The 13,405-nt window shown below is 40.3% G+C and overlaps 1 protein-coding gene across 4 annotated transcripts in view; it reads left to right on the top strand.

Annotated features, from left to right (window-relative positions):
- The window catches only part of SGPL1 (sphingosine-1-phosphate lyase 1), a 61,269-nt gene that overhangs the window by 18,294 nt on the left and 29,570 nt on the right, over window positions 1-13,405 (top strand). For all 4 annotated transcript variants that reach the window (XM_060286037.2, XM_030862510.2, XM_060286039.1 and 1 more), the window contains one exon: window positions 10,615-10,780. In XM_060286037.2, coding sequence (XP_060142020.1) covers window positions 10,615-10,780 — 166 coding nt within the window. The remainder of the gene's footprint in view (window positions 1-10,614; window positions 10,781-13,405) is intronic.

Below are 13,405 nucleotides of genomic sequence, written 5' to 3'. Positions count from 1 at the left end.
GTCATTTTAGCAGTTAGTAATTTTGTTTATAGATTCTTAAAAACTATGCCTCTGGACAATAATGACCCTTTTTGTCTAGTTTACCCATAATTACTCTACAAACTTCTACATTATTTTTAAGATACTTAGGGTTGCTTTCATTTGGAGTCCAAAGCTTTAATCTCTGTTTCTGGAATTGCAAAGTTTCTGCTATCTTTGGCCATATGGAAACTTTTTTTCCAGAAAGACTTTTTTAAAGGAAGTCTTTGAATCCAAACAATCTTAGGTGGTTGGTCTTAGCTAAGAGAACATTTGGTGAGCATAAATGGAATTGCTGAGTCATAATGCTTTTTTTTCTTCAAAGTATACAATCCAGTGGTTTTTAGTGTATTCACAGAGTTGTACAGCTGTCGCTACAATTTAGAACATTTTCAGAAGAAACCCCTTACTCATTAGTAGTCACTTCCTCCCCGTCTCCTACTCCTAGGCAACCAGCAAACTACTTTTCGTCTATAGATTTCCTTATTCAGAACATTTCCTATAAAAGAACCATATAAATACTACGTGGTGTTTTATAATTGACTTTTTTCTCTTAGCATGATGTTTTCAAGGTTCATCTATGTTGTAGCATGGATCAGAACTTCATTCCTTTTTATTATACTCATGAGGCTTTTCCTGAAGAATTGTAAGTGATGGATATATCCAGTGTTTCTATTTTGTTCTCAAAAATGTTGTTTGCTTTATATATAATAGGATATATATAATAGGATATAATTGCTATATATATAATAGGATAATATATATAATAGGATATAATAGCTTTATATATAATAGGATAGTTTGTCATATTAAGGCTACTTCTATGATTCATTTTAGGGAAGGCATTATTAATCTGAGGAATATGGATCCCATATATGACTGGCCTTCAGGATGTCCTGAACCCTTTGTAATTATTTGCAAGATTTTATATTCCCAGGCATTTTTTGGTGGGGGAGGTTAGGGGACTGAGAACATTTAGCTTTTGTTAAAAGATAATTTCCCAAAAAAGGTAAAATCATGACACTCATACAGTTAGGAAATGAATACACACTTTATTTTACTTACAGTGTTCAAAGGAGAAGTCCAAAGAACAGATACATTTATAGATCAGGAATATTAAAATAAGTATGCAAATGGAGGCAAAACTAGTTTCTTCCATAGTGGAGAGGGAGGTCATTTGAACCTTTACTGGACATGGCAGACTTTATATGTTTATAGATTAAGATCAGTTTGCATTGCTATCAGTTATCTACAACTTGCAGACTTGTAAAATAACTGCTATATAATCAGAATCAGAGGGATGTCCTAGACAATGTATGATTTTCCACTGGAAACACACATTTTTTCCTGCACTTTCAACAGATTATCCAAAAAGTCTGAAAGTCTTCCAAGTGTTGATTTTAAATTTAGAGTTTTACTTCAGTTTTAAAAAGCATCTCCTTTGTGACTAGATTTAGAAAAATGTTTGTATCCATTGAGTATCAGTCGGAGACCCAGGGATAGGTCTCTGGTTTATTCTTTTGAACAGGATTATTTGTTAGAAATCTCCAGAGAAGTAGGCTTTGCATCTTAACTTAGGTTACACTTTTGGGCATATATTCAGTATTTCTCATCTCTAATATCAGCATGACTATTGAAGGGAGGGGATTTCTATAACTAGTTTAGAAAAGTCTAGCTTTTCTAGAAAAAAAAAGTCTAGCTATCTTAACTCTGACAAAGGTAGCTAGATAATCCTATTAGTAAAAGAAGTACAGGAAGGGAGAAGCCTAGACAACTTCTTCCCCAGTTGTGGTATGCTCAGGGAAGTCAAGACTTCTCCTTTGTGTGTGAAGAACGTAGGATTATTTCCACTAGACCTTGCTTATTCTCCAGGGGGTTCTCATTTCCAGTCTTCAGAGGATAATGAACCTCTTTTACTTTGAAAGGTAACTTCTGTGCACGTGTACAGTAAGTCATTTAGCTACTGACTTTAAGAGACTCTGGGAGTTCATAGCAAATTTGGCAACATGACATGTTCACGTTTGCAGAGTACTTTTCCCCCACATCTTCCCTACTTCCCTCAGGCTGAGAATGTATTTACCAAGAAAACCCATGATTGCCCTTACCTCTACATCCCTCAGCCTGTTCCTCTGCTTGTTCAGCTTAGTTTTATGCATTTCAGTCTTCTCTGCTAGGTTAAGCTCCCTGTAGTGCCTTTCTTGATAGACATCAGAAGAGAGGTGCTCAGAGTTGTTAGTTGACAGAATCAGCATCTGTCTTCACTTGAAGACAGACTTATGGTCCTGACCATAAGTAAATGAATAAAAAGTTCTCAGCAACCATTTGGCAGTCTTCGGGGCTGCCCACTTTTATGAACCCAGGAGCTTGGATTTTCTGTGAGTTCACTCCTAATGACTGGAGAACATTGCATGGCTGTCTCTCCTTTCTGAGGCCAAGATTGTGTCTCAGTGACGGGGTGCTTTGCCCAAATACTCCAGTGTTAAGTGTAGAGCAATTAGACTTTGTAAGTGCTTGTGAACTAGTACTGAGCATGTATACTTGACTCGAGGCATGGCTGGAAGGGAAATCTGGACAGTTACGCTTTTTGAGATGAGCTTCTCAGATACTGGATCTTTTGACTTACATAGTAGAATTTTGGCGGAAGTATATGGTTTGCTCTTTACCTCCTAAGAAATGATGACTCGGTCCCTTTAAACATTTCTATATCACACAGTCACCGTTGGTTGGTTGGAATGACTGTTTGGTTTATTGCACAATTCTTACTTCTTTAATGACCCAAGGGAGTTTTCCCTTTGAGCTTGTGATCTGTTTTTGCTGATAAACTTTAATGCCTTTTGAGGCTCTAAAGACAATAGTGTTTTCTTACCTGTTTGCTTTGCACTTTGAAGTTCTGCAGAATGTACTATGAAAGAGAATCAGATTCAGTTCATTTTTTTCCCATTTTTAGAGCAGAAGTAGAGTAAGAATAAATACTTAACTTTTAGGCTTTCTTCTGTATTTTAACTTCACTCCCTTACCTGAGTCTTAGTCACTAGAGTACCATTTGATTTGAAGACATTCAGGCGTGGATGAACTGGGTAAAACAGGTTTTTCTTTTCCTCAACAGCCCATTCCTGCTTTAAAGCTCAGATTTCTGACTCTTCTGGAAAAACTCTTTTGAGTGTTGAATTGTGCACTCGTATTAGAGGTGAAGAAAGTGGAAGGAAGAGGAAAACAAAATCCTTTTTTTCTCTGTAGCATTGCAGAGTGGAAGATTTTGATTTTCTTTAGTATCTGGCCAAAGAATAAATATTAGCCATGAGTAATGCATTGATCTGTGGATTGATGTGGCTGGGCCCCAACTTTAACACTTACAGTAAAACTTGGTGGATGTCTTTTTACCCCCGTCTAGTAATATGTTAACTCAATTATTGGGTAATTCTTTTATCAAAGAAGGTGATGGGGAGAGTAGGGGCCATGTTGTGGTGTAGAGAAAGGGTTCTTAACCAAGCAAGGATGTCTGTCACAATCACCTGGGGGAAGTTTTCCAAAATATATATTTCTGGGCTCCACTCTGTACTTACTAAACCTCTGGGGTGGAGTGTTCTGGAGAAAGCTCCTTGGCTGATTTTGATGCGTTCTACTGGTTCGCCCCCATTAAATCATGGTGAAGGGATTGTTATTATTAAGGAAAGAAGCACCATCCAGTGTGGGTCTGGAAATGTCTTCTTTCAGTGATAATCATTTTTAGAATGTTTCTTCTGGTATAAGTTGGTAATTAAGGACATTTAATGGGGGAAAATTATCACTGCCTAATTGACAGTTGGTTAAGTACAGTAATAGTTCTCAAAGAAGTTTTTTTCGGGGGAATGGGGGTGTGGATAGTGCCATTATGGGAAGTCTGCTTACAGAATCTTGTTCTCTTGAAGTGATTTAAGGACTGAAAGAGTTTATTATCATTGGGGAGAACCGTGGCTAGTACTGATAGGAAAGTATCTTGTGATTGGAGAATTCTGAGTTTCCTGGACTGAGTCACTCCATCACGTCATAATCCTGGCCTCACAAAAATGTTAAGAGAATAAATCCTAAGTATAAAAAGCACTGAGATTGCGTTGAGTGGAAAATAACCTTAGTGTTAACTCCCTTCACTGCATTACAGAACCGCATTCTAAATTTAAGGAAGCCAGGAGTGAAACCACTGTAACACACTGGTTTTAAAACTGAAGGTCATGATCCATTTAGAGGGATGCAGAATCAATTTAGTGGGCCAAGCCTTTGAAAAAAGAAGGAAGAAATAGAAAAGAAATGTAAGTGTATTACAAGTAATAAGGTGTTAAGTATTATTTTGGAAATCTTTGTTTTGGTTTTATATCTTTCTGTTGCTGTGCGTGCTAGTTTGTGTTGTAAAATACATTTTTGTGGGACTGTATTGGAAAAGTTTGAAACTCTTTGGTCTAAAAAGTGACATGCCCTGGGACTTCCCCGGTGGCGCAGTGGTTGAGAATCCACCTGCCAATGCAGGGGACACGGGTTGGAGCCCTGGTCCAGGAAGATCCCACATGCCGCGGAGCAACTAAGCCCATGTGCCACAATATGGAGTCTGCACTCTAGAGCCCGTGAGCCACAACTACTGAAGCCCGTGTGCCTAGAGCCCGTGCTCCGCACCAAGAGAAGCCACCACAGTGAGGAGCCCGTGCACCACAACAAAGAGTAGCCCCCCGTTCTCCACAACTAGAGAAAGCCCACGTGCAGCAATGAAGACCCAACACAGCCAAAAAAGCCCAAACCATATGCTTAAAAAAAAAAGTGGCAGGCCCCAAATTTACCAAATTTGTAGACTGCTACTATCATGTTCACGAAAGTGTCTTGCTCCCTTGAAGTGATTTGGGGGGTGAGAGGGTTCAGTATGAGAATAGTAGGCTACCAAGCTCCCATACATTCCAGCAGCTGCCTTTTGTCTAGTAATGATTAGGATTATTGAGTACTATTTTGATGTCTTTTAGGTATCTGCTAAAACCTAAATCTTTAGATTGAAGTGGGATGAATAAAAAGAGAAAGTCTGGTTACTTTATTCATCCTTATTTGACAGTAGCTTCTTCAAAGTAGTTAATATTTTAAATCTTCACACTAAAGTTGATATTTTTTCCTTTAATATTATACTTTTAAAAGATTTATGGTATTCTTACTATCATTTTATATACATTCATTGGGCAAAGTATTTTGTTTTTTTCCTCTAGGGGAATACATTTCCAATTTTATAGAAGTGTGAAGGAAAGAATGCTTTTTTTTGTGGAAGTTTTACCAAAACTACTTTTCTATTAAGCAAATATTGGAGATAAACAGCCACAAACACCCACACATACCCACAGACACACATGTACACAGACACTTTATTTTGTGAATATTCTGTGTCCCTTCTAGATAAAGAAATGAAGGCACAGGTGGGTGAAATAATTTGCCTGGAGTTGCACAATAAGCTAGTGGCCTTCATAGATGACCACTTATGGTTCTTGTATTTCCAGAGACACAATGTAGAGATTAAGTTGAAATAGACAGAAGCCTAAGTATTGTAATTATAAATAAATATGCAAGTGTATATAGACAAAATATATTTCTATAAGAAGAAAGATGCGGTGGGAAATAGTAATTGTAATTATATTAAGTTCTCGTGCCATCTCTGTCTAGATGTTTTTTCTGTAGTCATGACCTAGCAGTACAATTTTGGTTTGTTGTATGTTACCATATATCCAAGGTATATTCTGCCAGGAGCATAAATTGTGGAAAGAAAATTCTTGGGATAGCACTGGATTGTAATGTGTTTAGTGATCCTCTGCCTGTAACACTGAGAATGAAGAATTGAAAGAGTACTAAATACTGGCAGGAGGCGTGGGTTCCTACTCTCCACTCTGACACAAGCCCGTCTGCATGAGCTGAGTGAGGTACGCCGTGCTGCTTCGGGGCCTCTGTAAAATGAAAATGTGGGCTTGATCTCTAAAGTTCTCTTCAACATTTAGATTGTATACTTCCCCAGGGCTGGACTATTGCATCAGAACCCAGCCTGGGGTTGCTGCTGGTTGCAAGGCCCCAAGGAACTGCCTCATCCTTTTTTTCCAAGGAGATAGCACACGTTACCCCACAGAGCCCTATAGTGCAGCGAGTTGTCAGTGTTGTGAGGTGCTTCTTTGTTGGGACTGAGCCTAGGTTGTTTGTAGTAACCTAGAAGAACCTTGGAATGAGGCCAGGAGATACAATTTCTGTGACCCACTGGTTGCCCATTCAAAAAGCTTGCTAGGACCCCTCCAAGTACAGTATCATTCTGTCACTGGAGTAAGAGAATATAGAAATAGATCTCCTTGAGAGGTGTTTCTCTATATCTCCTCTTAAGGAGATATATTCAAGGACTCCCATTATCTTCTCATAGCAATTACAAAGAAAATATACTTTTGCTGAATATAATTTTGTAAATGTTAGCAAGGAATGCCTTCATATCGTAATAGGCTTTTTAAAAATGGAAGTAGTTTGCATGTGCTGATTCTTTGCTCTTTCCCTAATACTAGTTGTGTTACTCGTTTGTTTAGTCAGTGCTGTGATAATATCTACAGTCATCTTTTGCAATTGGTAACCTCTATTTTCTGGGTGAACCAGGAACTAGAATCACCAGAGGAAAAGCTGATCTGTATGATTGTTCTTCCGTCATCCCATTCATACACACCATTCAACCATTTGGTTTGATCACAGCTTTAACACTAGAAGATTCTCTATAATAGTTGAAATTATGACATACCTTCAATGATGGTAGACTCCTCTGGTCTTTCTCTGGTCTCGACCAGCACTGCCACTGCTGTGCAGGATTGAGATTGTTGATAGCAACAGTGGGCTCTAGGGAATGGCCACCAAGAACTATGAGGGGGTTGCAGATAAACTGTGTTTCCATGGATAGCCCTCTGGGAACCCAGTACTTGTCTAATGCTAATTACCTTATACTGCATCCTAATTGCTAAGTGTATAAATGCTTTCAACAAACATTAGTTGAGCACCCGTCCTCCTTCTGAGCTTTCATGCTGCTCCTCGAACATTGCATGTAGATATCCAACAGGAACATAAACCTACGGCATTATCTTGTTCTCAGAATCTCCTCTACCATCTTCAGCTTCCCTTCCTCTTCTAGTCTGCCATGGTTAATGCTGTCACCACTAAGCCAGTCTCTCAAACTTGAAAATCTGGAATTATCTGTATTTTTCCCACTCCATACTTTCTATATCTAATAAGTTATCAAACACTGTTCTAAAAATGTTGTTCAAATCCATACCATGTTTTGGCCCAGATACCATACTGCTTAAGGTGAAACCCAGTTTATTTCTCCCCTGGACATTTTTTAAAATTAATTAATTAATTTAATTTATTTATTATTTTTGGCTGTATTGGGTCTTTGTTGCTGTGCACGGGCTTTGTCTAGTTGCGGTGAGCGGGGGCTACTCTTTGTTGTGGTGCATGGGCTTCTTATTGTAGTGGCTTCTCTTGTTGCGGAGCACAAGCTCTAGGTGCGCGGGCTTCAGTAGTTGTGGCACAGGCGCACGGGCTTAGCTGCTCCGCGGCATGTGGGATCTCCCCGGACCAGGGCTAGAACCCAGGTCCCCTGCATTGGCAGGCGGATTCTTAACTGCGGCACCACCAGGGAAGCCCCTCCCCTGGACTATTTCAACAGTCCTCTTAACTAAAATTTTTGTCTCGAATTTCTGTCCTCCTTCTATTCCTTTCCCATGAAGTTATCTTAAAAAAAAAAAAAATTGCTCTCCTGATTAATACCCATACCTTTCATTTTGTTTTTGTTGTTCTGCTATTTGCTTTCTTCTTCTTTTTTTTTTTTAACTCAACATCGTGTTCTGGTAATTTTTCCATGTGGTTCATTTAAATCTGTCTTTTTTAAAATATATAAATTTATTTATTTATGTATATATTTTTTATTTTTGGCTGCATTGGGTCTTCGTTGCTGCGCACGAGCTTTCTCTAGTTGGGGCGAACGGGGGCTACTCTTTGTTGTGGTGCACAGGCTTCTCACTGCGGTGGCTTCTCTTGTTGTGGAGCATGGGCTCTAGGTGTGCGGGCTTCAGTAGTCGTGGCTCACGGGCTCTAGAGCGCAGGCTCAGTAGTTGTGGCGCACGGGCTTAGTTGCTCTGCGGCATGTGGGATCTTCCCAGACCAGGGTTCGAACCCGTGTCCCCTGCACTGGCAGGCGGATTCTTAACCACTGCGTCACCAGGGAAGTCCATAAATCTGTCTTCTTTTTAATACTGCATAGTATGGGTACATAAAATGTATATATTATAGTTTATTTAACCATTTATCAATGGACAGTCATTTATATTTTTTCTTTTGCTGTTACAAAGAATACTGAAGTGAAAGTCCTTGAACATGTACATAGGTGCAATTATATAGATATCAAAAAGAATTTCTGGGTAAAAATGAATATACATTTAAAATGTTAATAGATACTGACAAAGCACTTTACAAAAAGTACCTATCAATTTATACTTCCAATCTCTATGCGTTTTTTTTCCCAAGACCATTTAAAATCTGGACCTAGTGTATTTCTCCCAGCCTCAGTTCTCTTGTAACTTGATGTGTTCACTCATTTACTTGGTCACTGTCAAGCCACTCTCCAAGCTTTTATTCAGTACAGATTGTTTGCCAGGCACCATGCTATATGTTGAGGATTTAGTGCTGGAGAAGACAGATATGGTCTCTGCCCTCATGTAGCCTGTGCTCTTACTACACAGACCTTTTTGCCATTCTCAGACTCTTTTTATGCATTTGCAGCTATTATTCTGTCTTCCTGGTATGACTTTTTTTTCTTTTAATTTTTCTGCCTAGAGAATTTTTTTTGATCATTGTTAGATTTTATCCTCTGTCATATCTTCCTTATCTCCCCTCAGGTAGAGTTAGATAGGCCTTCCTTAGTGGTCTCTCTTAGCACTTCATTTACAACCTTTTTATAGTGTTTATCCTGAAGAGTTCCAGTTACTTGTTTATATATGTGTGTGCCCATGTGTGTCTGCATGTGTATGTATGAACCTCTCTCATTAGATTGTAAGCTCAGTAAGGGCAAGAACTTAGCATATATACCTTAATGTTCCCCCCAGCTGAATGCCTTAAACACTGGAGAAGCTTCATAAATGTTGAATAAGTGAGTGAATGGCAGACTGAAGATGAACTCATTTTGTACAGGGCACTCGGTGGCTTGTGAATATGACTGGGATCCGGTCAGTCTTCAGGGACCTAATCATGTTGTAAAGGAGATGAGAAACAGATGAGTAGACTGCAAGGCACATTGTGATCAGCTCTGTGTAGAGGCACAAATGAATGTTTGACGAGAATTTAATGGGGGAGATTAATTCTCATGAGTTGGGTATTCTGGTAACTTCAGGGGAGAGGATTTTTTCTTGCTTGTGCTATGTATTGTGAGGGATACACATAGTGATAAGATATGGTTCCTGGCTATAAGAGTTTTTGTCAAATAGGGCCTTAGAGCAGAGATTGGCAGGCTATGGCCTACGGGCCAGATCTGGCCTGCTGCCTGTTTTTGTATAGCCCATGAGCTAAAATGATATTTTAACTTGAAATTGTTTTTATAAAAAGAATATTTTGTGATATGTGAAATTACATGAAATTCAAATTTTAGCATCTGTAATTAAATTTTGTTGGAACACAGCCACGTTCATTTCTTTACCCACTATTTTGTGACTGTGTTTGTGCTACAGCAGCAGAGTTGAGTAGTTGTGACAGAGACTTTCGGCCTGCAGCACCTAAAATACTTACTATCTGGCCTTTTACGGAAACAGTCTGCTGCCTTTTGTGTTAGAGGTGGGGAAAGATTCAAGTAGAGAAGAGAAAGACATATTGAGAAGATTAGTTGAGTGGGACAGTGAATACTGCAGTCATCTAGAAACTTTAGAGCTGAAATGATGATCTAGCTTAACCTTTTATTTATTTATTTTATTTATTTTTGGCTGCGTTGGGTCTTCGTTGCTGTGTGCGGGCTTTCTCTAGTTGTGGTGAGCTGGGGCTACTCTTCATTGCGGTGCGTGGGCTTCTCATTGCGGTGGCTTCTCTTGTCGAGCATGGGCTCTAGGTGCGCAGGCTTCAGTAGTTGTGGCATGCGGGCTCAGTAGTTGTGGCTCCTGGGCTCTAGAGTGCAGGCTAAGTAGTTGTGGTGCATGGGCTCAGTAGTTGTGGCTCGCGGGCTCTAGAACACAGGCTCAGTAGTTGTGGCGCATGGGCTTAGTTGCTCCATGGCATGTGGTATCTTCCCGGACCAGGGCTCGAACCTGTGTCCCCTGCATTGGCAGGTGGATTCTTAACCACTGCACCACCAGGGAAGTCCAATTAACCTTTTATTTTACAGATAGAAGATCAAAAACGCTGTCAAAGTCCACTTGTCTGTTAAGGGGCAGTGTGCACTGGAGTTCCTAGCGCAGAAGCAGGATGATAAGATTATTGCTGGGGTAGGGCCAGATCATGAGTGGCCTTGCCCTTGAAAAATGAGTTGAAGAGCAAACTAAGAATAGACTTCCTTTCTCTCTTTGAATGTAATATTTCTTTTTTCTTTTGTATTTCTAGAAGGCCTTTGAGCCCTACCTCGAGATTTTGGAAGTGTATTCCACAAAGGCCAAGAATTATGTAAACGGGCATTGCAGCAAGTATGAGCCCTGGCAGCTAATTGCATGGAGTGTCGTGTGGACTCTGCTGGTAGTCTGGGTATACGAGTTTATCTTCCAGCCAGAGAGTAAGTATACTGTGCCCCCTGTAAAGATACAGTGGAGTTACACTAGCTTTGGAACTGATGGCTGAGGGACTGTACTAATTTCTTGTCTGGTTGGTTTGGTTGTGATTTTTAAAATCTGTTTAAATAGAAAGGACATTGCCTTCTGACTGGTAAAATTTTAATAGGACTTGTGTAACTGTAACTGTTACATTGATTTTTTCTGGATTTGCAGTTTACATTAAAACCCCTGAGAGATTAGTCCTGGTAAGGATCCACAGAGTATGGCTTAAACTCTCTTCACTTTCAGCTTCTTGCCTAGAACATAATTGTGTCACCTGGAGTTCCCCAAGCATGAGTTTATTGCTTTCATTTTAGGCCATTGTTTCAATAAAGATGATGTGACATTGGAACAGCACTCATGCAGTGACCATTGGAATGTCTGCTGTGTGTCAGGCACTGCCAGGCTCTAGGGATCTATACAAGTAATACAGGGTCCGTGTCCTCTTGGAGTTGAACCTCTGCTGTAAGGGGACAGTACACTTTGAGCTTCCTGGGTAGTGACTCTGGGAGCCAGACTGACATGGGAAGAGGAGGCTGCTTCTCAGGGAGTGTGGAAGATGAGAAGTCTATTAGTGATCAGTTTGAACATCCTCCATCCTTCCTCATATCCTGCCCACACTCCCTGCACCCCTCCCAACCTCCCGACCGCCTGGTTGTGTGGTACCTCCTTACAAATTCTTTTCCCCTGCAGGCTGTGTTTTGTAAGTAAATGGTAGGAGAGGTGGTGGGTGCTCTGTACACTACCCTGCACCCCTTCCTCACCCTTAGTAGGGTATCTGAGTTAATAACATTGATGAGAGTTGCTTGCCATTTCTCTTTTGTTTAAAATTTCCATAACTATTTGCTTCCCCGATAACATCTGTTTGAAGGGGCTCTTTAACAGAATACTGGTTCTGCTTTTCTTCCTCTTCCCCCAGAAAAGTCAACTTAGAGGCCAGATTCTGTTTCCTCTCTTTACCATGCAGACAGCCATCCAGCTGTTCTAGTAACATTGCCGGGTTATGGCGGAGTCAACATTGCACTTAGTTAAAATGGAAATGAGACGTGACTGCCCTGTCTGAAGTTTAGCTCACTCCAGCTTTAAAAACCCTGTCCTCAATTTCTGCTCCTAGTCCGTGCAAGATTTTCTCATAAACTCTGACAAATTAGACAGACTAACCCTTGTGCTTCGTTTGCTCCATGGTTTGGAAACGGACGCAACCCCTGTCTCTTCTGCTCAGGCTTATTCCTTTCCTGGGAAGCATTTGATTCAGTGCTGCCCACCGTCCTGTCCGATTCCAGAGGCCTCTAAGGAGTAGCAGTAAATGGACTTCTCTTTTTTTTATTGTGATAGAATATACATAACATAAAATTGATCATTTTACCCATTTTTAAGTGGACAGTTCAGTGACGTTAAGTACATTCACATTGTTGTGCAGCCATCGCCACCATCCTTCTCTAGAACTCTCTCATCATTGTAAGCTCCGTACCCATTAAACACAAACTTCCCACGACTCCCTCTCCCCGGCTTCTGGCAGCCACCATTCTGTGCACCTTTCCTTTTAAGATGGTGCATTTGTAAATCCAAACTAAGGCCAGAGACCTTGAGGTTTATGTTGTTGAATATTGGCAATTTCATATTGCTTTAATACATATACACAAACAACACATTTTTTATTTTGTAACTTCCAACTTGAATTTTAGACACAGATAGAAATGTCTTCCCGCCAGAGATCGGAGGTAATTTTGATAGAACTGCCGATTTCTTCAGCACCTTGCTCATGTAGAAGTATTCCACGTATTACTGAACATCCAGTCACTTTTAGTATATTGCCTTAGAGGAGTCTAAGGTCCGTTTAGTGATAAATTTTGCTGATCTTCAAATTCCGGGTACCCTTCTGAGGGGGGAGGGTAATTGCGGAACACAGGACAGACACAGGTAGATAAGAAATGGAGGCGGCAGGAGGGTGGGACGGGGCAGGGCTGGAGCCCTCTAAGGTGTGATCTCTCCTTTAATCCTGCTCCATCCTTACTAACTCATGTTGACTTAAACTGTGGGACTGTCTGCAGTTCATCAACAGAAATCTGAGTTCTGTGGTAGGAGGAGGTTGCTAGCCATGGCACCTTGGGCAACACCCTTAAGCCTGGTGGCCTGTTTCCTCACAGTAAAATGAGCATAATAATACTGCTTTACCCAGTCTCAAAGAGTGATGGGAGGATCGAGTGGCATAAGTGGTGTGAAAGGAATTTGTAAACTGTAAAGAGCCAAGCATTGTCGTTCTTACACTGGCATTTCTTATTGTATTACCTTAAAACATTCTCGTTACCTTTTTTTCCTGTACCTCTGGGAAATTTTGCTTTTGAGATTATCTTTTTAGGTCTTGACCACATAATCTTTTCATTCTCAATTTCTCCATCTCTGGTCTGTATTCTGTTCTTTTTACCCTGTACCATATTATCTCACAGCTTCCACAAAATTCGTTTACTCTTTTCTCCTCCACCTGTGGTCACATCAATGTACTTTTGGACACCTGACTCAGCTTGCTGATTTCTAGACCTCTTTCTACCTCATTAATTAATTACTTCATCTGTTAAATAAGGAAGTGG

Source organism: Globicephala melas, chromosome 16 (assembly GCF_963455315.2).
Source record: "Globicephala melas chromosome 16, mGloMel1.2, whole genome shotgun sequence".
Taxonomy (NCBI): Eukaryota; Metazoa; Chordata; class Mammalia; order Artiodactyla; family Delphinidae; genus Globicephala; species Globicephala melas.
The sequence above is the reverse complement of the archived record's forward strand: the minus strand, read 5'-3'. Positions and strand labels throughout refer to the sequence as shown.